This window comes from Amblyomma mixtum, chromosome 8 (assembly GCF_055824585.1).
Source record: "Amblyomma mixtum isolate Tamu chromosome 8, ASM5582458v1, whole genome shotgun sequence".
NCBI lineage: Eukaryota > Metazoa > Arthropoda > Arachnida > Ixodida > Ixodidae > Amblyomma > Amblyomma mixtum.
Genome location: NC_143019.1, coordinates 128,748,958 through 128,774,522, shown reverse-complemented (window position 1 = coordinate 128,774,522; position 25,565 = coordinate 128,748,958). Strand labels below are relative to the sequence as shown.

General features: G+C 49.3%; 1 protein-coding gene across 1 annotated transcript; it reads left to right on the top strand.

Annotated features, from left to right (window-relative positions):
• The first annotated feature begins 2,021 nt into the window (after window positions 1-2,021).
• LOC149334390 (endothelin-converting enzyme 1-like) lies at window positions 2,022-25,480 on the top strand. Its single transcript, XM_089555121.1, has 4 exons — window positions 2,022-3,065; window positions 5,599-6,030; window positions 9,300-9,485; window positions 25,292-25,480. Exons 1-4 carry the CDS (start codon window positions 2,127-2,129, stop codon window positions 25,478-25,480), a joined length of 1,746 nt encoding a protein of 581 aa, XP_089411247.1. The 5' UTR covers window positions 2,022-2,126.
• Window positions 25,481-25,565: the final 85 nt, after the last annotated feature.

The window sequence follows — 25,565 nt, the reverse complement described above, 5'->3', positions numbered from 1 at the left end:
GGCGGGCCAGGGCTTCCGCCCGCGCCAGGCGCCGGCCATTATGGTCTTCACGGTTCATGTTCGCGGGAAGAGGGCGCAGGTGGAGGGCGCATCTCCACTGGGATGGAATACTTACGCGCTCTTCCATAAGAGTGGTGTGTTGGATGTGCAGTCGGGCAAGCAGGCGGCGACCCGACGATGTCTTTGAGAGACGTGTGTATTGGTTGGTCAAGTGGGCTTCCCGGAGCTCCCGAAATGTGTTCACCATGCCCAGCCCCAGGAGCCGCTTGTTGGAGGTGTTCACGGGGAGGCCCAGAGCCCGCTTAATAATTTTGCGGAGGATGACTTCGAGTGAATCCTCGTCTTGCTTCCGCAGGTGGAGGTATGGAGTCGAATATAGAATTCGACTGGTTACAAATGCATGCGCCAGCCGCAAGGCGTTCTTACATCGTAACCCCCCACGCTTGTTAGAAACCCGGCGGACCAAGCGGCCCACCTGGTCCCCCACCTGACGTAGTTTGGCCAATGTTGTTTCTGACCGTCTGTTTTGATGTATGAAGAGCCCCAGTACCCGGACTTCGATATTTTCAGGAATTGGACCTGTCTCAAGAGACAATGAAATTTTGGCTGTGCACTTTGGTGAGGGGCGTATGTGCACAAATTCAGACTTTTGGGTGGAGCATTGGAGGCCGCAGCGGCGAGCATAACGGTCCACTATGGTCGCCGCCTCCTGCAGGTTGGCCTCAATGTCTGCAAGGGAACCCTGTGTAGCCCACAGGGTGATGTCATCGGCGTACAGCGCATGCTGCACACCGGCGACAGCGCCCAGCTGGGCCGGTAGACGCATCATAGCCAAATTGAACAACAGGGGAGACAGCACCGCGCCTGGGGGTATACCCCTGGTTAATAAATGAAATGGGCCATGTTCTTTATCCTGGATTCGAATGTAAGATTGTCTGTCGGTTAAAAATTGCCGAATGTATTGAAAGGCGTTTTTGCCGCAGTTAGTTTGAGAGAGGTGGGTGAGAATGATCTCGTGGGTAACGTTGTCGAATGCACCCTTCAAATCCAAGCCGAGTACGACCTTGTCATTGTGAGGGCATTCGACGGGGTCGAGGACATCCCGATTTAGTTGTAGCAGGACATCCTGTGCAGATCTTTGTGGCCGAAACCCGAACATGGTGTCTACGAAACGGTGTTTGGATTCCATGAACTCGGACAACCTGTCACGTACCATCGTCTCCATGAGTTTGCCCACACAGGAAGTCAGAGAGATGGGGCGGAGGTTGTCCGTGCTGATGACCTTGCCGGCTTTAGGAATGAAGGTGACCAGGGCGGTCTTCCAGTCGATGGGGAGTGGCACTTCCCCAAGCCAGATTGAGTTAATGTAATTCAATAAAGACAGGTATGCCAGGTCGGGGAGGTTGGCTAACAATTTGACTGTAATTTTGTCCCGACCCGGAGCGGTGCCAGGTTTCATTTTTGCCAGGGCCGCTACCGAGCCGTAGTACCCGGGTTCTAACCCGACTGCGGCGGCCGCGTTTCGATGTAGACAAAATGCAAAAGGCGTCGATGTGCTGTGCAACGTCCCAAGTGGTCTAAATTATTCCGGAGGCTTCCACTACGCACTGTCTTTTTTCTTTCGCTCACATATTTCTCGCTTCCCTTACGCCGCGGTTCAAGTGTCCACCATGAAATTGGAGACAGATACTGCGCTATTTCCTTTCCTCAAAAACCAATTCACTAATTTTATCTGTCCAGCAACATCGCTGAAAGCAAAGAAAAACAAAAACATGGTTTTGCTACTCCCTTGCATCTCTTGCACACCTGAATTGCAAAGCCCAAAATTATCGAAGGTGTATACAAGCTGTATTCAATTTTCCATCGTGCATATTAGCCTGCCTTTTCTCGTACTTCTATTATAATTTCAAATAGGGGAAGTAATACTTACGATCAGAAAGTACATAGCTAGATATACCGCGACATGATGAACGTATGGCTGTGGTTGGATGTACTGGTTTCTTGGCAGGATTGCCATCGACAGCCAGCTAAACAGAAGCGTGCACCCGTGCGACGACTTCGCTGCCCACGTCTGCAGCCGCTGGGAGCCGCGTAAGGAGTTCTCCAATCTGTCCCGCTCCGCGTTGATGGACATGGTCATGGCGTGGCAGGCCTACGTGTCCGACACCCTACGCGGCGAAATTTTACACCTTACCGTGGGAAGAAAAGCGGCCTCTATGTTCAACAGCTGCATGAAGCAGACGGGCTCGCAAGTCGACGTCATCAAGGAGTTCATGAAGGAGCATGGCCTCGCTTGGCCGGAGGACCCCGTAGGAGGCCCAGGCCCACTGGAAGTGCTCTTCGACCTCGCTTTCAACTGGAACGTCAACCTGTGGTTCTCGCTAAAACTTCTCTCCAGAACTGGGGACGAGCACCAAAAAAGACGCCTTTTCCTTGCTCCCAATGACCACCTAGAGTTCTGGAGGGCTGTCTTCTGGCAGATAAACAAGACACAATACGAAACTATCTACAGTAACTTCATCAAGGTTTTCTCTAAAAACAAGAACGAATTGCCCCCTCTGAAAATCGCTGAGGACTATGATACGTTTAAAAACGTTTTTGGAGTCCTCATCGCGTCACGCACCGGCAAAGGCCGCGTTCCTGTAATGTTCCCGTTGAGCGATCTAGATAACCACACTGAAGCTCCAATGGCAAAAAACCTGAAATCTGCCATCGAAAAAACGCTAGGAATAGAGCCCCCCTTCACGATGAACGACCTCCTTCTGGTTAGTGACCTGGATCTGCTGAAGAGGATCCTCAGGATCTGTGGCAACGTTAAAGATCACGTTGTGCGCCGTCAGCTGTCGTGGCTGTTCCTCCAGGCCTATGCTTCGGTGGCCAACCCGGCGGACGTCCTCCGTATCCTCCACGGCAGCGAACACCGAGCACAAGAAGAGAGGCTGCGTTTCTGCTCTGGTCAAGTGGAAGCTAGCTACAAGCTCCTGGTTTCAGCCATGGCCGCGGTCGCTCAATTCTCAGAAGAGGAACGCGAACTCGTCGACAGCCATCTGGCCACAGTCCAACAGGTAGGCCTTAATTTCTCCTTATCGTCTCTTCTTGTCCCCGAAAAACATGCCCTGTTCACGAGCTAACTGTAGGTTTACCTCCTCTGGAATTGTGCAAAGAGATGCTCGCGCTGGGAAGGGCTAAATAAGGGCGCCAGAAATAGGCCATTTTGGTGCAGACTACTGAAGTTGAAACCTCAGCATTAATCAGATGCGTTTTGTAAGTTTACGCGCACAGGTGTTTTTGCGTCTGCGTTATAGTCAACATATATTTTGCGCTGTCGGGCGCGAAAATAGGACACTTCTCGAAGTGAACATCATAGCTACTCGGAGTACATTTATTCTGCGTATTTCTCATAGAAATGAGGGAGGGGGAGCAATCACAGCACCAAACGAAAAGCTACGATTAGGACTACGAACTGTCCTTAATCATGAGTACCTCTGGTGGCTAATCATTCGCGAGAGGGTAAAGTGAGGGAATCCTGAGGAGAAGCGACATGCATGGGTGAATCATTGCCTGTGGGTGCTACCCCATCATTATTCGATTAATGTCCAACTCCCAGTCTCTGTCCTCGTATGATAAACGCTGATTGTCGGACTGAAAACTTCATTGAAAGAAAGGCAATTATCGGAGTCTTGGGTGGCCTGCCTATTGCGGCAACCGACTAGCCTGCGCCGCAGCGGGGGCCCTGCGAACTAGTCCTCGCTGTGGCTGGGGTGCTCACTGTGGTGGACGTGGAAATTGGTGGACGTGTGCCCCACGTCCCCTTTGCTTATCTAAAGCAAAAGGTAGGTAACGCTGATCACAGGGTTGCAGGGTCGGAAGCGATAACTCGGCAGCGGGTCGGAAGAATTGCGGAAAGGCGCAGGCGTGCGTAGCGCATCGTTTATCTGTAGGTCACGATGTACGGCGGCGGCTGTGGTGCGGGTGGTAGCTGCTTCGCTCCCTAAATAACGGGATGGAAGACATCAGTTAGAGCAGCAGCGCTTGCTGGCGGAGCTTCTAAGCGGAATTTTTGCGAGTCTTAGCCTAGAATGAACTGCACAAGCCCTAGAAGCCCCTCGTCGTCCCATCTGGCTGGCGCTGAAGCTGAGTAATGAGTGGCTACTGCATTTCCTTGAATGGCCGTACTGTCCACCCCGTTCCAGCAAAGAACGTATCGTAGTCGGGGTTTCTTCGCCTTAGTTGGCGGTGCTTACTGGAGGGTCGTGTGCGAGTCTTTTAATGAACCATTCCTTCACATCATGCATGATGTGGCGCACCCTCTTTGTCTCGTTCATGGCAGGTTCTGCCCTACTGAATAGTCTTGTCATGTCCATGTTGGCGCTCGTTTTCGTCTGTTATCACCAGGAGTGAAAGTGAATTCATTGTTTCCTTCTCCCTTTTTCCCTTGGCCGTGTTGAATATGGGTAACCACTCAGTGCAGAAAGCATACCAGTTGGTACGAGAAGCATCATGATTTTTGGTCCATGTCTTGGTCTTGTGCGGCGAGGCAAAATAAACTTTCCGCGGTTCGTGGTCCCCAGCGTTCAAACCGATAACAGGGTCAAAATTGTCCAACCAATATTCGACATCCGCAAACCTAACGCAGTGTAAAGATGACGGTGACCGATGTGTGAAGAGTCTAAACAGCGGGACACTTCTGAAGTGCTGACACGCTCGACTGGCACTGGTGGGCGTCATGGCCCGTACCGGCCTTGTCAAATGTTCAAAGCAAGGTTTAAGGCCTCGCAGGCCTCGCGGGGCGGCGGCTCGCTTTGCGGACAGGTATTTTGTGCGTGCTTAAGGAATCAATGTCAATGTAGTCTTCAGTACATGAGATGATACGGGGCGCTTCTGTCAAATATGTCACCGAAAAATTTAACACTTAGAATGAGAGATGTTTACTATGACGAGGATCGTAGCTCAGCAGCTCACACCAATGAAGAAGACGGCACTAGATAACGTGCCAAGCGTTACGAAGCAGCCCAAAACTGGCTGCGAAAAAAACTCAGCAGTAAAGAAATATGCCTCTTTTTTTTAATAGGCTAAAGCCTGCCGTTGGGAGACATTTATCAGGCGGTGGAAAGCCCGGATAACTCGGCAAGGTGTTTTTTACCGAACCAGTGCAAAAATACTGCTCGCTGAACCCTTAAAAACAACTAGAGGCACAATATTCATTACTGCAAGACACAGACTCAAAACAACCGATAGCTGCAGAACATTAAAATTACACTTTTGGCAGCTGTCAATTCACATGGCCTGGTGAGCGGTCATGTGGAAATCGAGTGGTCAAAGACCACTCTGGCGTCGGATATTCCCACACCTTACCCGTCGCTCAACAGCAGCAAAATATTCATCACTGGTGATGACGGCGAATGGATAATGTGCTCAGGACATTGTCAACTTGACCTCAACCCTCTGTTCTGTACCAACAGGTTGTTTTCGACGCGCGCTAGGAATTCAAAATGGATCCGACGCCCACGGCAGTGTTGCTGCCGTGAATAATTTCCTGTTCCCTGATTCCATTTTGATCTGTACCAAAGAGGGCATGCGCGCCCGCCCTTTACGCAGACGGCCGTCGAGAAGGCATCCGCTGTGCTGTGGCTGGACAAAATAACCCGGCAAATCGCGGCCGAGAAGCTCAGGGGCGTTCGCACCGTGCTGTGGCCAGCGAAGAAGTTCCTCACGGCGCAGGGTCTCGAAGAGGCGTACGTGAACTTCACCGAGAACGCCTCTTCTTTCGCCGACTTGTGGATCGAGACACGACGAAGCCTGCGCTCCCTCGTCGGTACTGACGCCGGACTGCAAGAGCTGCAAATCGGGGACGGCATCACTCAGCCGTACGCCCAGTACGTGCACGTGCTGAACCGGCTCAGCCTGTCCGTAGGAGCTCTGGTCCCGCCGGTCTACTACAAGTCCGGCACAAAGGCCATGCTGTACGGAGGGTTGGGCTATTTCTACGCCAAGGAGCTGGTTGGAGCAGTGGACACCGAAGGCGTAAAGGTACGCTACGCCCGATGCTGCGACAAAAATACCGTTATCATATCGCGGCCATGAAGAGCTGGAACAAGGCAGGTCAGAGAAAAATTAAATATTTTCAGGGCACCACAAAAAAATGTTAGGTGGAGTCCGCCAAAAGAAGCCTGTAAGATGCCATCAGAAGACAAAACCGTTTCCTTAATTGTGTACATAGCTATTGAAAGAACCTCCAAGAAAACCAAGTTCAAAACATATGCTTTGGCAGCTTCTCGATTAAGAGTTTTAACCCGGAACGTGTCACAGTTTCCAGCTTGCGTTTATGATGCATCATATTTCTTTAAATTTCTACTTCCCCTTTCTGTCACTGCAGCGTTCCCGGTTATCTTAAATGCTTCGAATGGCGCGTGCCGATTTGCCTGAAACATACTATAAATTATGTGGTTTTAATGCCCCGATCCGACACATGGGCTATGAGGGACGCAGTACTGAGGGACGCAGTAGCAAATTAGAATGGATATGGTTCTTTAATGCACGCTGACACCACAGAGCAGATGGCCGGTTTTATATTTCGCCTGGATCCAAACATAGTAGTCGCCGTTGGGATTCGATTACGTGACTATGCGATCAGGAGCTTGGGATCATCAGCTTGGGATGAGAGATTGTATGAAAGCGAGAAAGGCCCAAATATAGAAAACAAATAATCGGCTACCGTTTCCAACTTCTAGGCGGGTACATCATACCCGACTTGCGAGGAGTGCAAGGAGGAGGATGTAGACATGGACGACGCGAAGCAGTTTTATCGCACCAAAAACCTTGATATGCTGCCGGTCTCCTTGGAGCCAGTTCACTCCGGAGAACATGGAAAATTATTGTACACTTATAACATACAGTTTCTTTAAATAGGACAAATGCGATCTTTGTTTTTTGGAACTTTTTCGAGTGCGCAGTGAATTCAACTCGTTTTTTTTTTGACGTCATGAAACAAACATCTGTGACAGCAGTCGAGTTCATACTCTACCGGTAATAATATCCGCAAGATTGCTTTCTTTTTGCTATCTTGTCATTGGGAGAGCTACTCTAACGCATATGTAGACGTCTTCCTCAGGCTTCAACTGCTAATTACATTCACTGCGCTAAATAATTGTAACTATTCTTTTAATGAATTCAACTTCTTATTTTAACCGAATTGCGCGCCTCCTGCTTGATCAGAGTGGTCTTTGTTGTATTTGCTGTGAAAGAGCAGTAAGAAAAATTCACACAATGTAGAAGAGGATACTCACTCAGTCTTCAAGATTGTAGCGATCATGAACAGCTTTCTAGAACGCTTGTTGGAACGAGACACTTTATAAAGATGCCGAAAGTGCAACAAGGAAAAACTGCACGTCGTGATACTGACCGCGATCGGTGCTGGTTCAGACGTCGATCTTGACCGCTTGCAGTTAACGCTGAGGGCGACTTCGAACAGTTGTTCTGTGTTTTGTGCTCGAAGGGATCCTCGGAACGTTGTTTAAATCGCTAACAAGCCCCCCCACCCCACCCGTATTCAGCGCTTAGGACCACAGACAAAAGGAACTTTGGCTTTAAGCTTCTTACTGTCGAGAGAACATTAGAACGCGAACGAATTGCAGGCGTTGACTGTTGCACTTTTTGCTGCTCGGTCCAAGAGCAGCCGTGCGGATAAAGAGACAAAGGCGAACTAATCAGGATTCTGCACAGAAATGCATTCTTAGCCACGAAGTGGATTCGTCGCCAAAACTTTTCCTTTTTCAGTGCCAACTACGTTGAATATTATTCCGCCTGCGTTCTTGTGACTTCTGTTTGAACGGACGCCACTATAAATTGTTTGCATATAAACAAGTCTGCTCAAATATACGCAAGCGCGACACGCGAAATGCGTACGGTCCCACCTTTTGCCTGGACAAAGAAAGTGATCGCTGTCGCCAGTGGCCCCGCATCTCCGTGACATCACTGCCTTATGCTTCTCTGTACGGCTGGGAAGGAAATCTTGTTGCTTGTCAATTTCGTGGGAAAGGGTTTTCAGGGATTTTTAACAATAGTGTTTCTAAGTTAGAAGGCCGTTTTTTCTTAGTACATCAAAATATTGCTGATACCCGCTAACTATACGGCTGGTTACCTTCAATAGTTTAACGTTTTAGCTGTAATTGCCCGGCCCCTGAGTTATTGAAAAGCTTCTAGAGCACCGTGAGTAATATCCATCTATAGCAGTATTTATAGTTTCGAAAAGACTGTTACCTTGTGCGTTATGACTCAATAAATTTAGCCTATTTTGATGATGTACTACGCGCACTGGAAAGGTTCTGCAATATGTCAAAATTGCAGAAAGCCTAAAGCTGAACGCTCTCTATGTTCTTCCTGTGCTCGCGTTGTCCCTGGGTTCAGGCCGCGGCCCATGCGCCCATATAAGGGGAACAAAATTAAAGAATTAGCCATCCTAAACATAAAATAGCTCTTCTTCCCTGTTTCTCATATCATCCTCCATCCGCCAACACTTAGATTTTGAAACGTTAATCTCATGACCATGAATTTTATTTTTATCCACTTTCATTTTCCACTACGCCGCTGCGAATTCTCCTCGTCGCGTCATTTACTTGAGCCTATAGCGTCTCGGAGAAGAATAAACTGCCAAAACTCCTTATTAATATTTGGAAATTATGTTTTCACTTATTAGCTCGTACCGCGCTCCAGGGAGCAAAGAGACGTACATATCAGGGTTGAGCTTTTAGCTGCCTATGAAAAGTGATTTGAGGGATATCGGAGATAGACATGCCAGGCGGCGTTCTAAAACTGCCAACTTTAAGCCATCCTGTCACACGTCTCTTTCCTACTGGTACCATAAGTGAAGCGCCTGTTATTCTAGCAGGACCGCTCTTCCGTTGCATTTCACGCTAAATTAAAATTCTCCAGTAGAACAACCGGCACGGACTCACCACAAACGAAAGGGGCACCTTCTAAAATGAAGATGTAAAGGTAAACAGACATCAACACATCACTCCACTCTGGCGCAGAGGAATTGTGAGAAAAACAGCCAGAAAACAAACCTGACGCGACGCTGCATCAACAACTGGGAAGGCACTAACTGTAAATCGTAGATGCCGAAATCCAACATGCACGGTAGATTACATAGACCCCCTCACGGCTCCAGCGCCCGCCTTTTCGAGTGTGTTGTTAACGCATGGGCTACTCAAACGTGATGTGCATCTTCGCATTGTTGTTGCTCGCAGCCGTAAATACAAAATAGGTGCAAGAGTATGTGATTCGATTTTACCCCGCAGGTCGACCCGCGCGGCAATATTGTGTCCTCTTGGCTGAGCGACGGCGTGAAAACTGTCTTCGAGCAGCGTGTGCTCGGCTGCCTGAGGAGCACCAACTCCAGCGTGTTCCCCGAAGTGCCCGCGATCGAGGTGGCGTACGCTGCCTTTAAGCAAGACCTCGTGGATAATGATCTGCAGCTATCAACTGTAGGTAGCGTAAAAAACAAGGCGGGTATAACGAGGAGCCTTACTCTCGTTCTGGCCACATCAACAACCGCAGTATGGCGCATTACTTCAGACGCTGAAATAGTGAATTTTTTTCAGCGATAAGAGGCTTGTGGAAACCATTTTTCGGTAACAATGCAGGCGTTACAGGATTTCACCGCATTTTATAGTGAGGTTAAGGTGTTTTTGTATTCACATATAAAATGATAAATTGAATCTAACGCCGCTTAGTAACCCCTATTGTACTGATGACACTGCGTTGCTAATTAAATGAAGGAGGGGGCGACAACTGTACAACATTGCTTTGGAACTGAACTAAATATTGAGAAGAAACTTGGAAGTAGTAGTCCTGGAACGGAAATCCAAAGAATATCTCGTTGCCGAGAGTTGATGTAAATATCAAACGCACTCCAGGAAAGGCGTATCATAATCTAGGATGGCTCACAGACACCGATCGACGCACCAAACCTACTCTTTCGGAAAATCCCTCATCAGCCATCCATTATCATACTGTGCACCTGGCTTTGCCGCTTATTATTTTTGGCGACACACGCAACCAGTGCATGCCACATGTGACTTTAAAATCTCATTTCTCTTCAAGACGGTAGTTTTTTTGTAACAATGCTTAAAGGAATTTATTTTCTTGGAGTGCCACGAGGTGTCAGTGCGGTCGAATCTGAAAAATTACGTCCAAAGAACAATGGCGGATCTTTCTGTACGCGCACAAAGCCTAAAACCAAAGACACGGAACCTATTTTTTGCACAGGAATAAGTGTGAACCTCTTCAACCTAAGGTAGTGGGCACAAGCTTTTATGCAAAAGCTTCTGACCGCTTTACGCCTTACGCCGCTTACAAAAATGTGGTATCCTGCAAGTAGGACGCTATTGAGAAAAAAATTGCTGAGGCTCAGCTTGGCTAAGCCTGGGGAATGCGAAGCATATTAGTGGCTAGGCTTTGTAATACATGGCTTTCCTTGGTTGAATACTTGGTCATTTTAATACAACCACTAGAAGCCTTCGTCGTGGGGGAAGACAACGGCATGGCTACAGCGGAACGCCGACTAACCCCGAGACGCGCGTTGGGTGAGCGCCTGGATTGCCACGGAAGCCTGCGTTCAAAGGGCAAGGCATCGCGCCGAACAGGTGGTGGCGTTCCTCCCTTCCTTTACGGTGCGGTTCGGGTGTCCACCGAGATGGCAGAGAATTACTGCGCCATTTCCTTTCCTCAAGAAACCTTGGGTTAAAATGGCAAGGCATCGCGCTGAACGGGTGGTGGCGTTCCTCCCTTCCTGTAGGGTGCGGTTCGGGTCTCCTCCGAGATGACATTAGGCCCGTAAGCATTTCATGCTTACTGTACTCTCGGTTACGGGAGAGGCAGAGATTTTTGTCCTGATCGTTTGGAAGTCAATAAACTTCTCTTTATAGTATGAGACACAAGGACATTCAAGTGGTTTTATTAGAAACAACGCTCTTCCAGCCGGTGCTCTCGTTCTTCGGAGGATTCCATGGCGCGCCTTTGTCGTCTATAGGCATTCCGACGCTCCAAACGAGTCGACGTACTACTACATTCACTACAATCCACACTGATTGAAGCACAGTTTAACTCTTGCATCAGAGTCGATACACCACTGTCCGCACTGGTTGAAACACAGTTCGACGGCGCGAGGTGCAGGCCGGCTCTCTCATCCGATGTCACGTGGTGTGACGTCACGGTGTCACGTGGTGTGACGGCTAGGGGTCCCGCGGCGACGGCGCGAGGTGGAGGCCGGCTCTCTCATCCGATGTCACGTGGTGTGACGTCACGGTGTCACGTCGTGTGACGTCACGGTGTCACGTGATGCGACGTCACGGTGTCACGTGGTGCGGCGTCACGGCGTCACGTGGTGTGACGTCACGGTGTCACGTGGGGTGACGTCACGGTGTCACGGGGGTGTCCCACGGCGACGGCGTGAGTGGTAGCTCTAGCAATATGCTTCGCATAAAAAAAGGAATGTATTGAGGGGTTTATTATAATATGGCCAGGTATCATTGTAGAGTCCGTTCGTTCGAGCTCAAGGCAGCAGGAAAGGGGTGCTATCATTTTGGTTCGTGACGCGAGAAGCGACCGGACTAATCTCGACTGATCGCAGCCAGGAAGAGCTGCGCCTACGTTTTTCCAGATTTTTGTAGGTGGTCTTGTCCTGTTAACTCGAAGTTTCCTTGCCGGCTTTAAATTGTGCGATGCCGCCAGCGGCGGGCATTCGTAGTTCGCCGACTAATGAGCACGTTTGCTGCTTAGGCCACCGCCGAGTGATTCAGTTCTTTTGCGGGCGCAAGTCCGCCCAAATAAAGAGCTTCAATTCCAAGTCTTGTTGGTGCCTTCCTCACCACTAGACTGCCGTCACTACACCGTGACATCTGGTGTAGGTGCGGGGTAGCCTTTCATGTACCGGAAACCTCCTGTAAGTCGTGACACGAGCCCTCTGAGTCATTCACCGCAGGACCTGACTCCAGTCAACCGCGCCACCCGACGTCTGGTAGCGGACGCTCCTGAGTACCATGAGCTTGCACCACACGACGACTCCAGTCATTCTGCAGCAGCCCCGGATGCCACCAACCTTCGACGCTTCGCCTGGCGCCCACCCCGAAGTATGGCTGGAACAGTGCGACCGTGTGGCTGTCTAACAACTGGGACGATGACATGAAATTTAGGTATGTCTTCATCGCCCTGGAGGGACCAGCAAGAATCTAGTTTGAGAATGAGGAAGCCAGCCTTGCGAAGTGGGAAACCTTCAAGGAGCGGCTTCTCATGACTTTCACAAACGTCGTGAGACAGGAGAGCCCAGCAGCTGCTACAGCCTCGCATACAACACCCAAACGAGACCGTTGCAGTGTATACTGAGGAGATGAAGCGTCTCTTCCGGCGTGCCGACAAGAACATGAAGGAAGAAGAGAAGGTGATGTTGCTTATGCAAGGAGTTAAACAGCAACTCTTTGCAGGCCTCGTCCGCAACCCACCGAAAACTGTTGCGGAATTCATAGAAGAGGCATCCACGATGGAAAAAACTCTTGATGCCCGAGCCCGCCAGTATGACCGCCAGCAGCGCGTTTTCTCTGCGAGCTACCTGGACGCCGCTAACAACAATGACCTGCGGGAGCTTATACGTAAAGGTGTGCAAGAAGAGCTCCGACGATTGCTGCCAACGGGAACGCAGCCGCAGCTTACACAGCTTACTGACGTCATGCGGGGCGAATTTCAACCGGCCTTGGGTATGACGCCGACCACCACGCAACCTATGGAGTCCCCAGCCATGATTTACGCCGCAGCAGTGCGCCGTCCTGCACCTCGACGACGGGACCCAAACCCCTATCGACCTCAGCCAGCTGCGCTGGACCGCCGCCCTCTCGCCCCAACCCGCCCGCCCTACGAGCGTCGCACAGGGCCGAGGAAATGCGACGAGTGGATAACACCCGACCAGCGCCGACCACTATGCTTCCACTGCTGCGAAGCCGGTCACATTCTCCGGCACTGCCCATACAAGAGAATGGGCATCCGAGGGTTTTCTTACGACGCCCCACGACACTGACCCGGCCAGCGACCAGCCGAAATCGAGGAGTTTTTGAGTCGGGAAGAATACTCATCGCCCAGCCGCCTATAACGTTCCCCGTCGCGATCGTCACCGCGCTATGTATCCCCTAGCCGAGGCTACGCAGTGCGTGGACGCTCCCCCAGCCCCCGAAGGTTAAACTGAATAAAGTAGCCTCTGGAGGTGAGGTTGCGTCTGAGCGCAAGGACAAATATCCTCCATCGACGAAAACGCAAGGCCACGCCTCAACTACGACGACAACACCGACGTAGACTACGACGACGGGGCCAGAGTTCAAGCTTTTACCACCGGCCAGAGAAGGAACGTTGGGGTACGCCCACCGCAGCCTCACTACCCGACGAAGCCGAGATAAGACACCGATGACAACGTGTAATAAGAAAACGCGAACAAGTGACCTTGAAGTAACGGTCGACGGCCACGCGGTTACTGCCTTGGTCGACACAGGAGCCGACTACTCCGTCTTGAGCGGGCCACTCGCTGTCCGACTCAGGAAAGTGACAACAACTAGCGAAGGCCCGCTAATCCGCACCGCACGTGGTAGCCTTACTACGCCGTCAGGACGCTGCACCGCGAGACTTACAGTAAATGGGCGAACCTATGCTACAACCTTGCTAGTTTTACAGAAATGCTCGCGAGACGTGATTCTGGCAATGTACAGCCACCCTGGGTTTTAATAATTTAGCGCGAGCGTCGACCGAACTGCTGGTAAGCGCCTTAAAACGGCGATAAGCGTGCAACAAGGCGAGAGTTTGCGCACGCGCACGAAGGCAGAGCGTCGTCTGCTGCGCTGTTCCGTGCACGAGGACACACGCCCTGCCACAATATCAGTTAGCAAGATCCCGGTGAAGCCATAGAGCGCATGCGCATGATTAATATGCGAGAGTGCATGCGACGTGATTTCTTTCTCCCTCTTTTTTTTTGCCTATTACGGGAGGCCAGCCTGGCGATGCAAAGTTGTGGTAAGAAAAAATAAAAGGAAAGAAATATAGCAGCACGTTGAAACGATTGCCTGGATCGCGATAAACGGGGTTCCAACCGATGCCTTTTTATGCCGTCGAGACACTGCAAGGCTGATTAAAGAGCTGGTTGGAACCCAGTTTATAGCGATCCAGGCAATGGTTTCAATGTGCTGCTATATTTCTTTCCTTTTATTTTTCTTATCATAACTTCGTATCGCCAGGCTGGCCTCCCGTAATAGGCAAAAAAAAAGACGGAGAAAGAAATTACGTTTCATGCAGTCTCGCATAAAATAATGCGCATGCGCTCTACGACTTGGCGGGATCTTGAGAACTGATATTGTGGCAGGGCGTGTGTCCTCGTGCTCGGAACAGCGTAGCAGACGACGCTCTGCCTTTGTGCGCATGCGCGAACTCTGACCTTGTAGCACGCTTATCGCCGTTATAAGGCGCTGACCAGCAGTTCGGTCGACGCTCGCGTTATATTATTAAAAATCAGGGCGGCTGTACTTCCTGAGTGAACATCGGGTGATCATCGACTTTCGATACAAGTCGATCAAGCTTTCCACGGACAAAGCCATATCTGCAGCGACGACAGCGACTTATCACGTTGCCTTAAACGTCCTCGACGAAGCATTGAGCGTGCCGCCCCGATCAAGTGTCGTCGCCGGCATAGGTATTAGAGACATCGAAACTGCCGAAGGCGTCCTAGAGGGGAACACCCAGTTATTCCTGGATCGAGGACTGTGTGTCTCAAGGGGAGTCGCCCTAAACCGGAATGGCCAAGCACAAGTGCTGCTAATTTCACCGAAGAATACCGGTATCTAAAAAGGTACCACGATTGCTTTTCTCAACGAGCTAGAAAACATTAGAGACATATTTACACTCCCTGACCAACCCGTAGAACCATCCGACCATGGCCAGCAACCCACGTTTGATATCAACTCAGCATTACCCCGGATCAGACAAGAATAAATACGCAGTCTTCTTGAAGGTACAGCGATTGCTTCTCATCGGCATCGAATGTGCAAAGAACACCGCTTGCAAAGCACCGCATCGTCACAGACGAACACGCCCGACCACTGCGGCAGAGCCGCTACCGCGTATAGCCGCTGCAACGCCAAGCTATCCGCAAGAAAGTAGAGGAAATGCTACGTGACGACGTCATCCAGCCATCGAGGAGCCCCTGGGCAGCACCAGTCGTCCTAGTGAAAAAGAAAGACGGCACCCTTCGCTTTTGCGTCGATTACCGCTGCCTGAACGGCAATACGAAGAAGTATGTCTACCCCTCCCCCGCATCGATGACACATTGGATCGGCTGTGCAACTCTAAGTACTTCTCATCGATGGCCCTTAAGAGCGGCTACTGGCAAATTGAAGTCGACGAAAGAGATCGCGAAAAGACTGCGTCCATCAAACCAGACAGACTCTTCGAATTCAAGGTGATGTTATTCGGTCTCTGCTCTGCCCCAGCGACGTTCCAGCGAGTAACGGATACGGTGCTCGCAGGCTTGAAGTGGCAAATTTGTCTAGTCTTCATAGATGACGTTGTATTCTCCTCAATATTTGAAGACCACCTCAGAAGGCTTCGGATACTGCTGGAAACAATCAAGTCTTCAGGCCTAGAACTCAAACCAGAAAAGTGTCCCTTCGCCTACGAGGAGCTGCTGTTCCTTGGTCACGTCGTAACCAAGTATGGAGTTCGCCCAGACCCCCAGAAGAAGGCTGCGATCGCAGTTTCCACAGCCTAATGACAAGAAAGCTATACGCACATTCCTTGGATTGTGCGCCTATTACCGGCGATTGGTCAAAAACTTTTCGCGCATCGCAAAACCTTTGACCCAACTTACCATGGCTGACATGCCTTTTAAATGAAAAACGCCGCAAGTGAAAGCTTTCAAAGAGATGAAGCGCCGCTTACAGTCCCCTCCTGTGGTCGGGCACATTGATGAAAACGCCGAGACCGAAACTCATACCGGTGCAAGCAGTGCGGGCTTAGGAGCGGTCCTCGTTCAGACAAATGGTAGACAGGAGAATGTTATCGCGTACGCTAGCCGTTCACTGTCGAAAGCCGAGGCCAAGTATTTTACCACGGAGAAATAATGTCTCGCCATTATTTGGGCCACGTCGGAATTTCCCCCTACCTGTACGGACGACCATTCAAGGTTGTGAGATATCACCATGCTCTGTGCTGGCTGCCCAATTTGAAAGATCCCTCCGGCGGCCTTTCTCGTTGTAGCCTGCGCCTTCAAGAATTCGACATAAATGTAGTGTACAAATCTGGCCACAAGCATTCCGACGCAGACTGCTTGTCGCGAGCCCCCGTCGACGCAGCACGGGAAGAGGAAGACGGCGACGCTTTATTAGGACCGGTAAGCGCCAGCAGTTCCGCTCAGCAGCAGGGCTCGGATCCTGAGTTTCAAAACCTAGTTGATTATCTGAAAGGCAACACCGCATCGCCTCCGCGAGGGTTCAAGCGGCAACTGTCGTCCTTCGTCCGTCACAATAATGTCCTCCTGAAGAAGAACTTTGCGCCCATCAGGACAGTGCATCTTCTTTTCATGCCCAAAAATCTCACGAAAGAAATTAGGCAGGCATGCCATGATGAGCCGGCTGCAGGACATCTCGGGATTGCTCGCACGTTGCACCGCATCCAGGAGAAATACTACTGGCCGCGGCTAGCTGCCGATGTTTCCCATTACGTGAAAACATGTCGTGAGTGTCAGTGACGCAAGCGCCTCCGACTAGACCAGCCGGACTCCTGAACCCCATACCACCGCCAACTAAGCCCTCTCAGCAAATAGAGAAGGACCTCCTCGGGCTCTTTCTGACTTCATCATCAGGTAACAAGTGGATCATCGTGGCCACCGACTACATGACCCGCTACGCCGAAGCAAGAGCGTTGCCTAGTGATACCGCAAGAGAAGTCGCAAAATTTTCTGTCGAACAAATTCTCCTCCTACACGGCGCCGCCGAAGTGCTCATCACAGACAGAGGAACTGCATTTACAGCGGAGCTGACGGAAGCCATTTTAAACTACAGCCAGACAAGCCATCGGAGGACAACTGCCTATCATCCGCAGACCAACGGATTCACAGAGCGTCTGAACAAAGCCATCGCAGACATGCTCTCCATGTACATCGACGCCGAGCACGAGATGTGGGACACCATTTTCCCCTTCGTGATCTTCGTCTATAACACTGCCGTCCAGGAGACAACCAAGTTTACCCCATTCCAGCTGGTATACGGCAGGAAGCCCACGACAACACTTGACGCAATGCTCGAGCACATTTCCGACGATGACTGCCTCGACGTCGCCGCCTACCATCATCGCACCGAGGAAGCCCGAAGACTTGCGCGGCTTCGCATTAAAGACCAGCAGCACACCGACGCCCGACTCTAGAATCTGCGCCGTCGAGACACGCATTACAAGCCGGGTGATCGTGTTTGGATATGGACGCCAATTCGCCGCCGTGGATTGAGTGGAAAGTTGCTGCGACTCTATTTTGGCCCGTACAGGGTACTCCGTCGCATCGGTGACCTCGACTATGAAGTCATCCCCGATGGCACGACAGCACCTCAGCAACGACGCACACGCCCGGAAGTCGTACATGTCGTACGCCTTAAACCATATTATGAACGATATTATGAACGAAGGATTCACAGTTCGCATTCTCTGTGTTTTTCATTTTTGTAGCATCGAGGCGATGCTTCTTTGGGAGGGTTGTAATGCCACGTATCATTGTAGTGTCCGTTGGTTCGAGCTCAAGGCCGCATGAAAGGGGTGTTATCATTTTTGTTCGTGCCGCGAGAAGCGAGCGGACTAATCTCGATTGACCGCAGCCATGAAGAGCGGCATCGACGTTTTTCCAGATTTCTGTGGGTGATCTTGTCCTGTTGTGTCGAAGTTTCCTTGCCGGCTTTCAATTGTGCGATGCCGCCAGCGGCGGGCATTCGTAGTTTGACGACTAACAAGCACGTTTGCTTTTTAGTACACCGCGGAGCTGGTTCTGGATTGGAAAACTTTTATTGTCAGCACTGAGCCCTAGTGGGCATTATACTAGGTGGTTCGAGCCCGTGGCTCTTGGCGACCTTGTGAGCCCACTCAGTGGCCCGACTTGCGTCAACGGGTCTGAGCTGGCCAGTATAGCCTCCCACCGCTCTAGAGAAGGGAGTGGTTGCAGGTCCGCCGGTGGCGGCGCCTTTTTGCAGCTCCATAAAATGTGGTCATATCCGGCTATCTCGCCGCATTGTTTGCAAGTAGCGTTGTATTGTGTTGGATACATGTGTGCTAGTCTCGACGGGCTAAAGAAGGCTTGCGTCTGGAGCCGACACCACGTTACCTCCTGGCTTTTGTCGAGCTTTTTGTCTGGTAGCGGATAGATCCTCCTTTCCAGTTTAAACTGATTGGCGTATTCGTGCAATGATATGAATGCGTCTCCCGTGAAATTTGGGGACTCAACCCCGCGTCACTGCTCGGCTGACATAACCTCGATCTATACTGTGAGCCAACTCCCCTGTTACCCGAGTGTGCCGGCACCCATATCAGTTCCACCTCTCTTTGGTCCCAGTCTTTATGTCTTAATATTCGTTCTGCCTCCTGGGAGATCATACCCCGCGCAAAATTGTTGATAGCCACCTTGGAGCTGCTAATTATGGTGACTGCTTTGGTGCTGGCCATTGCCATGGCGACAGCCGCCTCCTCCACTGTCCCTGAGTTTTTTTGTTTTGACCGAACCAGCCGTTAATGTTTCACCCGAGTTGTTCACGGCCACGACCACAAAGGAGTCGCCTCCTTCGTATTTCGCCGCGTCTACATTGGTTGTGTATTCCGAGCCTTCGTGCTTGGCTTCAAGGGCCTTTGCTCCGGCTCTCCTCCTGCCTTCGTGAAAAGCAGGGTGCATATTTCTTGGAAGTCGTTTAATAGTGAGTAATTTGCTAACTTCGGTCTGTAATTTTGCCTCCGCGTTTCTTTCCGGAATTCTATCATGTAATCCTAGGTTGCTCAGGATCTTTCTCTCCGAGGGTGAGGTCGCAAGCCTCCTTAATTGCGCAAAGTTCCGTGCTGGTGTTGTAGATCCCCAGTTTAAGAAGTCTTTCCGTAGGAGTGCAGTGGGGCAGCCCCAATGCTGCTTTATATGCTTGCCTTATGATCCCGTGTATTTTGTTCTGTTCCGCCCGCCCTAGCTTGAGGTAGGGAACGGCGTAAACTATTCTGCTCATCACGAAAGCCTGAACCATTCGGCAGAGGTCTTTCTCTTTGACTCCCCCGTCTTTTGTTAGCTATTCACCTTGTGAGCCTGGTTGTCATGTTAATTGTGGACTTAAGTCATTTTATTGTCTGTGTTCTTTCTATTGTCCCTTATTATAAGTCCTAGGACCCTGATTTTGTCAAATACGTCTACCGCAGTCTCATTTACCAGTACGTGAATGTCTCCTGCGTTGGTATCGCGTTTGCTAGCCCCCCGGATCACCAGAAGTTAGGATTTGCTTGGCGAGCATTTTAGTCCTGCCCATTCCGCGTATTCCTGGACAATATCGATCGCGTGTTGGAGATTTTGTTCTATTTCCGCATCGTTTCCTCTGTGCGTCCATATTGTTATGTCATCCGCATATAGCGTATGGTTTATGGCTTCGACAGTTTTCAATAGCTGTGGTAGGTTCTTCAACGCCAGGCTGAATAAGAAAGGAGAGAGCACTGAGCCCTGCAGACTTCTCTTGTCTCCCAGCTTAATAGTTTCTGACTTGATGTCTCCTACATTTATTTCTGCCGTTCTGCCGGTTACAAAGTCCCTTACGTAATCGTAGGTCCGCTTTCCAGGGGCAATCTCCGCCAGATTAGTTAGTATGACCTCGTGTTTGACGTTATTGAAGGCTTTATGTAGGTCGAGGCCCAGCATAGTTTTGGCGCCCCCTTTGTTGGGCGGGTCTAAGATGTCTGCTTTGAGCTGGACCATGACGTCCTGCGTGGACAACTTGCTCCTGAAGCCTAGCATCGTTTCAGGAAATACCATGCTTTCCTCCGCGTATTCCTGGAGTCTGTTTAATATAACATGTTCCATCAGCTTGCCCAGGCAGGACGTTAGCGATATCGGCCTGAGGTTGCCCACTTCAAGTTTCTTCGCGGGTTTAGGAATAAAGATTACTTTGGCATGTTTCCATTGTCAAGGTAGTGGCTGCGTTTGGGTAGTGGCTACCTTAACATGTCAAGGTAGACTACCTCGTTTCCATATCTCATTTAGGTAGTCTTTGACTGCCGTGACCGAGACTAGATCTAGGGTCCTTAGCATTTTGTTGGTTACCCCATCTGCCCCCGCTGCCGACGTGCTTCTTAGTTGACTCATTGCTCTCCATAACTCCGCTATCGAGATGTTCTCATCTAGCAGTGTGTTCTCTGCTCTTAGGAGAGCAGTAAGTTGGGCAAATTGGTTGATATGCATACTGAAAAAATTGCGCAGAAAAAATGAGGACGAAGCAAAGAGAGGACCAGGACGAGCGCTAACTCACAACTGAAGATTTATTCCGAAACATATGCACATACAAACAGGAAAAAAACAAAAACAAAACTAATCATACCAATCTGACATCAAGAACATCACATGTCACCCCCCTGCGTACCCGAGTGATTTGTTTTGTTTTTGTTTTTTCCTGTTTATATCTGCAAATGTTTCGGAATAAATCTTCAGTTGTGAGTTAGCGCTCGTCCTGGTCTTGTCTTTGCTTCGTCCTTGTTTTTTCTGCGCAATTTTTTCAGTATCAGCGATATAATAGCGCAGATTAAGACAGGACACATGAAGAAGACACGAACAACACGAGCGCTAACTTCCAACAAAATTTTTATTACACACATGCAACATATTTAACACCAAAACCACGTCATCACCTGTGCTATCAGTACCGTTGTCTGAGAAATGATAGCTCCTTATCCGATAAAAAGATAGAAGGAGTGCTTATACATGTCTCTCTCGAAGAATTTATCTTCTCTGCTTCAATTATTAACCGCGTAAGCATGTCCTTACTTTTTGCAAGGACAGCAGTTTTCTCAAAAAATGGTTTGCATGCTTTTGATTCGCATAAATGAATATGATCAACAAGTGATTTCTCTTTGCCGTTCTTGATGTCGCGTGCGTGTTCCATTAATCGTTGATTGAGGCATCTCCCCGTCTGGCCGATGTAATGGCCCCCGCATGATAACGGTATTTTATACACGACACCTTCAATGCATGGCACGTACGGCTTCTGATGACGAGTTGTGCATCCACGTGTTCTGTTGCTGTTGCTTTTCCCAATCTTGCACAACGAGGCAAGTTTTTTTGGCGCCGAAAATACGACAGTTGCGTTTGCCCGCTGTCCAATCCTTTTAAGATTATGAGAAATCTTGTGCAGATATGGCAATACAATAAAGCGCTTCCTTTCACCGTGCATCGGGGCCTGTTGACATTTATCTTCATTCAGTTTTCTTAAAAGCTTCTCGGCAACAGACACCTGGACATCGGTGGGGTACCCAGCATCAGTCAGCCTTTTAGTCTGCTCCTTAAAACTTTCATCCATCCTGTGCGTACAAGATTTTCTCAGGGAGTTCTGAAAACACATGTTGACGATGGCTCTTTTTACGAGTTTGGAGTGTGCAGAATGATAAGGTAATACATGCTTGTTACTACGAGGCTGGTAGGTCCAGCAAATGTGATTAGGATGAAAGGTGAAGTTTAGATCTAAAAACCTGATAGAATCATTTACTGGAAATTCAGTGGTCAAAACAAGTGGGTCAAAACAATCCTTCATGATAGTCAAAATGTCTACGGCTTTTGATTTTAGTGAGCCAGAGTCACTGCTAACAAGGATTAGGAAATCGTCAACAAATCTGAAGATTTTCAAAACATTCATGCCATCAAGGCGACTAATAACAGTCTTGTCAAGTTTGGATAAAAACAGGTTACTTAAAACCGGGGCTAAGCATGACCCGATACATATTCCGTCCTTTTGAAGGTACGGTTTTCCTTTCCAGTTTATAAACGTTGATTGCAAATAAAATGCTAAAAGCTCTAGGAAGTTGCCCACTGAGATACCCGCCGTGTTTTGGAAGGCAATGTACCCGAAATCTTCAATATATTCCTCAACACAGCAAAGTACCTTGTCATTTGGCAGCGAATAATATAGGTCCTTAATATCCACTGAAAACGCGTTAATATTGTCACCACGCCAGTTCCGGACAAACTCTATGATTTCACCAGAATTCTTAACAGCAAAAGGATCGTCATTCCGTAAAAGGTTCAACTTTTCTTGCAAATACATGGAAACAGTTTTTTGCCATGTGCCAGTTTCCGAAATTATAACCCTGAATGGTTGTTCTGGCTTATGGGTTTTAACGCTGAAAAACACATCTAGAAAATCTTTCTTTGAGTCACCTATTAATTTTGCAAGCTTGGTAAGGTTGAACCGATTACACAGCTTCTCTGCTTCGGCCTTTACTTTTGATATAACTATATCGTCACGAGAGACAAACACGGAGGACACGGCTACGTCGGCCTTAGAAGAGTAAAGTTCGAAAGATGAAACCGCAAATCCACCATCTTTGTCTGCAGGAAGCACAGACAGTCCATGTTCCCGTATGTATGTCTCGACGCGCTTGAGAGGTATCTTAGAGCAACCTGCCTTGGAACGGTGCACGACGTCGACTCCTTCAGATATGCACCGGTGCTGCTCCAGTTGCGTTGCATGCTGCGACACTTGTCGTACCATCGAAAGCAGTTGGGCTGCTGACGGCTTCGGCTCTACGGCGAACTTAGGCCCCAACGATAGAACTTTGGGTCTGGGTCAGAAGCCGTACGTGCCATGCATTGAAGGTGTCGTGTATAAAATACCGTTATCATGCGGGGGCCATTACATCGGCCAGACGGGGAGATGCCTCAATCAACGATTAATGGAACACGCACGCGACATCAAGAACGGCAAAGAGAAATCACTTGTTGATCATATTCATTTATGCGAATCAAAAGCATGCAAACCATTTTTTGAGAAAACTGCTGTCCTTGAAAAAAGTAAGGACATGCTTACGCGGTTAATAATTGAAGCAGAGAAGATAAATTCTTCGAGAGAGACATGTATAAGCACTCCTTCTATCTTTTTATCGGATAAGGAGCTATCATTTCTCAGACAACGGTACTGATAGCACAGGTGATGACGTGGTTTTGGTGTTAAATATGTTGCATGTGTGTAATAAAAATTTTGTTGGAAGTTAGCGCTCGTGTTGTTTGTGTCTTCTTCATGTGTCCTGTCTTAATCTGCGCTATTATATCGCTATGATCATGCACCAACAAGCCCAAAAAGCTACGCTTTTTTCAGTATGTTTTCTGCTCCTTGGTAAGCTGGAGATGAACTCCCCTTTGTCTGTGTTAAGGTACCTGCTCTTCAGTTCCTCTATTAAGTCCGCGGCTGTTCCTTGGTATTTCTGAACCAATCGTTTAAGCTGCCCTTGTGCCGCCGACTTTGTTTGTCCTGGGTCTAGTAAGTGGCGAAGAAGATGCCACGTGTTCTTGCACCCTAGCTTTCCATTCATTTCATCTCAAATTTGTCCCCAGTGTTGACGCTGAAGCTCGTTTGAGAGTCTTCTATCTGTTTTTCGAGTGTCGATATTCTCTTCTTTAGCCTTCTATTGTGTTTCTGTTTTTTCCACCTCTTCAAGAGGCTGTCGTGGGCTTCCCACATGTGGGCCAGCCTTGAGTCTGTGATGTCGTGTCCGGTGGTTGGGGTCTCTCTAGTGTGTCTGTTTACGTCTCTTTTCAGTGTCTCAATCCATTGATTTAGATCCGATATCTCCCTCGGAGCGGTTCTCTCCCGGACTTTTCGGAGGGTGTCCCAGTCTGTCAGCTTCTTTTCGCGCAGCTTCCCCTTCATCGGCCTGGTTTGTGTTTCAATCTCTATGATGTAGTGATCGCTACCCAAGGTGTGTCCTGTGTTTGACCATCTTTCAACCTCGAGGTCTTTGCGTAGCGTGAAGTCTGGCGACGTGTCTACACTGACGCTATTGCCTATCCTCGTGGGGTCTTACAGGTTGTTTAGCAGCGCGAACCTTAAATTTTGGATTTCTGTCCAGAGTTTGTTTCCCTTAGGGGAGGCCGTCCGATATCACCATGTCTGATTCGGGGCGTTGAAGTCCCCCGTGATTACTAATCCCTTCTTATAAGATAGTCTAATGGCTTTACGTAATAGGTCCGCCAGCCCTGTGCCCCGGTTTCTCCGCGAGTTGTATATATTCTGAATAAAGAGAGTGTGGTCCCCTTTTCTGTTTGGGATTATTTCTAACATCACGTAGTCCTCGCTTGTGTTTTCGAGTGCGTGTTGTGTTGCCGTTAGATTTCTTTGCACTAGCGTGGCCGTGAACGACTTGGGTTTGTCCTCTTTTTGCATTTCTAGCGGGGTGTACGCGGCGTAGCCATTTAATTTGGCCATGCCGCTCGCCTCCTGCAGCGTGATTTGACCATGCCGCTTGCCTCCTGCAGACACCGCCGAGTGATTCAGTTGTTTTGCGGGCGCAAGTCAGTCCAAATAAACAGCTTCGTTTCCAAGTCTAGTTGGTGTCTTCCTCACCGCAGAACTGTCGTCACTACAACGTGACAATATACATCAGGCTTCCCTCGATATGCGTTTAGAATGATAAGCATATATTCTTTAAGCCAGCCTGTTTCAAGCCCTATGGTAAAGGTAAAGAACTTACCAGTGGTTATACGTCAGTTTTTTTTCTATCCTCCCGCGACCCAAACACTTTTTACACGTCCTAGCCATGGTGAGACCGAAACACCCTGGGAGAACAAATTTAATTATAGGTTATTTAGCTGTCGTAGGCGAACTGCACATGGTGAGTCATGCATTACACGGAGTAAACATGATGCTGCAATAAGACCTATATGGTATTTTTAAATCGTGATATAATGTCACAGAGAAAAAAATCATTTCATGGCATGGTAGTCTTCAAGCGACTAGCGCAGGATTGGACAAAGATTAGGGTATAGAGACGTTCTACGAAGACGTATACGCTGCCGGGCTATCTATGGCTGCCGCGGGGACTGTGGCCGACAGGTGTTTTTGCATTATTGATGATTTGTAGGCGGTGTTAAACGGCGCGCTAAACCAATAATAGCACTACAAAGCGCTACACACTTCTCGTGGTCAAAAAAAGTAAATACTGTGTTACTAGAGCTTTTAAGAAGTGCGCATTTTTGAAACAGCGTTTCCGCCGTTTGTTTCAGGAGTTGACAGAAGAGAAGGTCTTCTTCATTACCGCATGCCTGATCAGCTGCTCCAAGACAGCCGCCGACAACCTGTACGGCGGCGACTGTAACAAAGCAATGGCCAACTTTGCGCCATTCGCGAAAGCCTTCGAGTGTCCCCTGTTCTCGAATATGAACCCGGCGACAAAGTGTACCTTCTTCGACTGACCACCTCCCGTCTTTCCTCGAGGCTCCCCTACTTGTCTGTTTCCTATTCGTGCGTTGTTCATGTTACGCTCCCAAGTTCAACGCT

Excerpts from the sequence above, each read along its gene's own strand:
- LOC149334390 (XM_089555121.1), top strand. The coding sequence starts at position 2,127 with ATGGACATGGTCATGGCGTGGCAGGCCTACGTGTCCGACACCCTACGC. Across the intron at positions 3,066-5,598 it reads ATCTGGCCACAGTCCAACAG|ACGGCCGTCGAGAAGGCATC; the intron begins GTAGGCCTTAAT and ends CCCTTTACGCAG. Across the intron at positions 6,031-9,299 it reads TGGACACCGAAGGCGTAAAG|GTCGACCCGCGCGGCAATAT; the intron begins GTACGCTACGCC and ends TTTACCCCGCAG.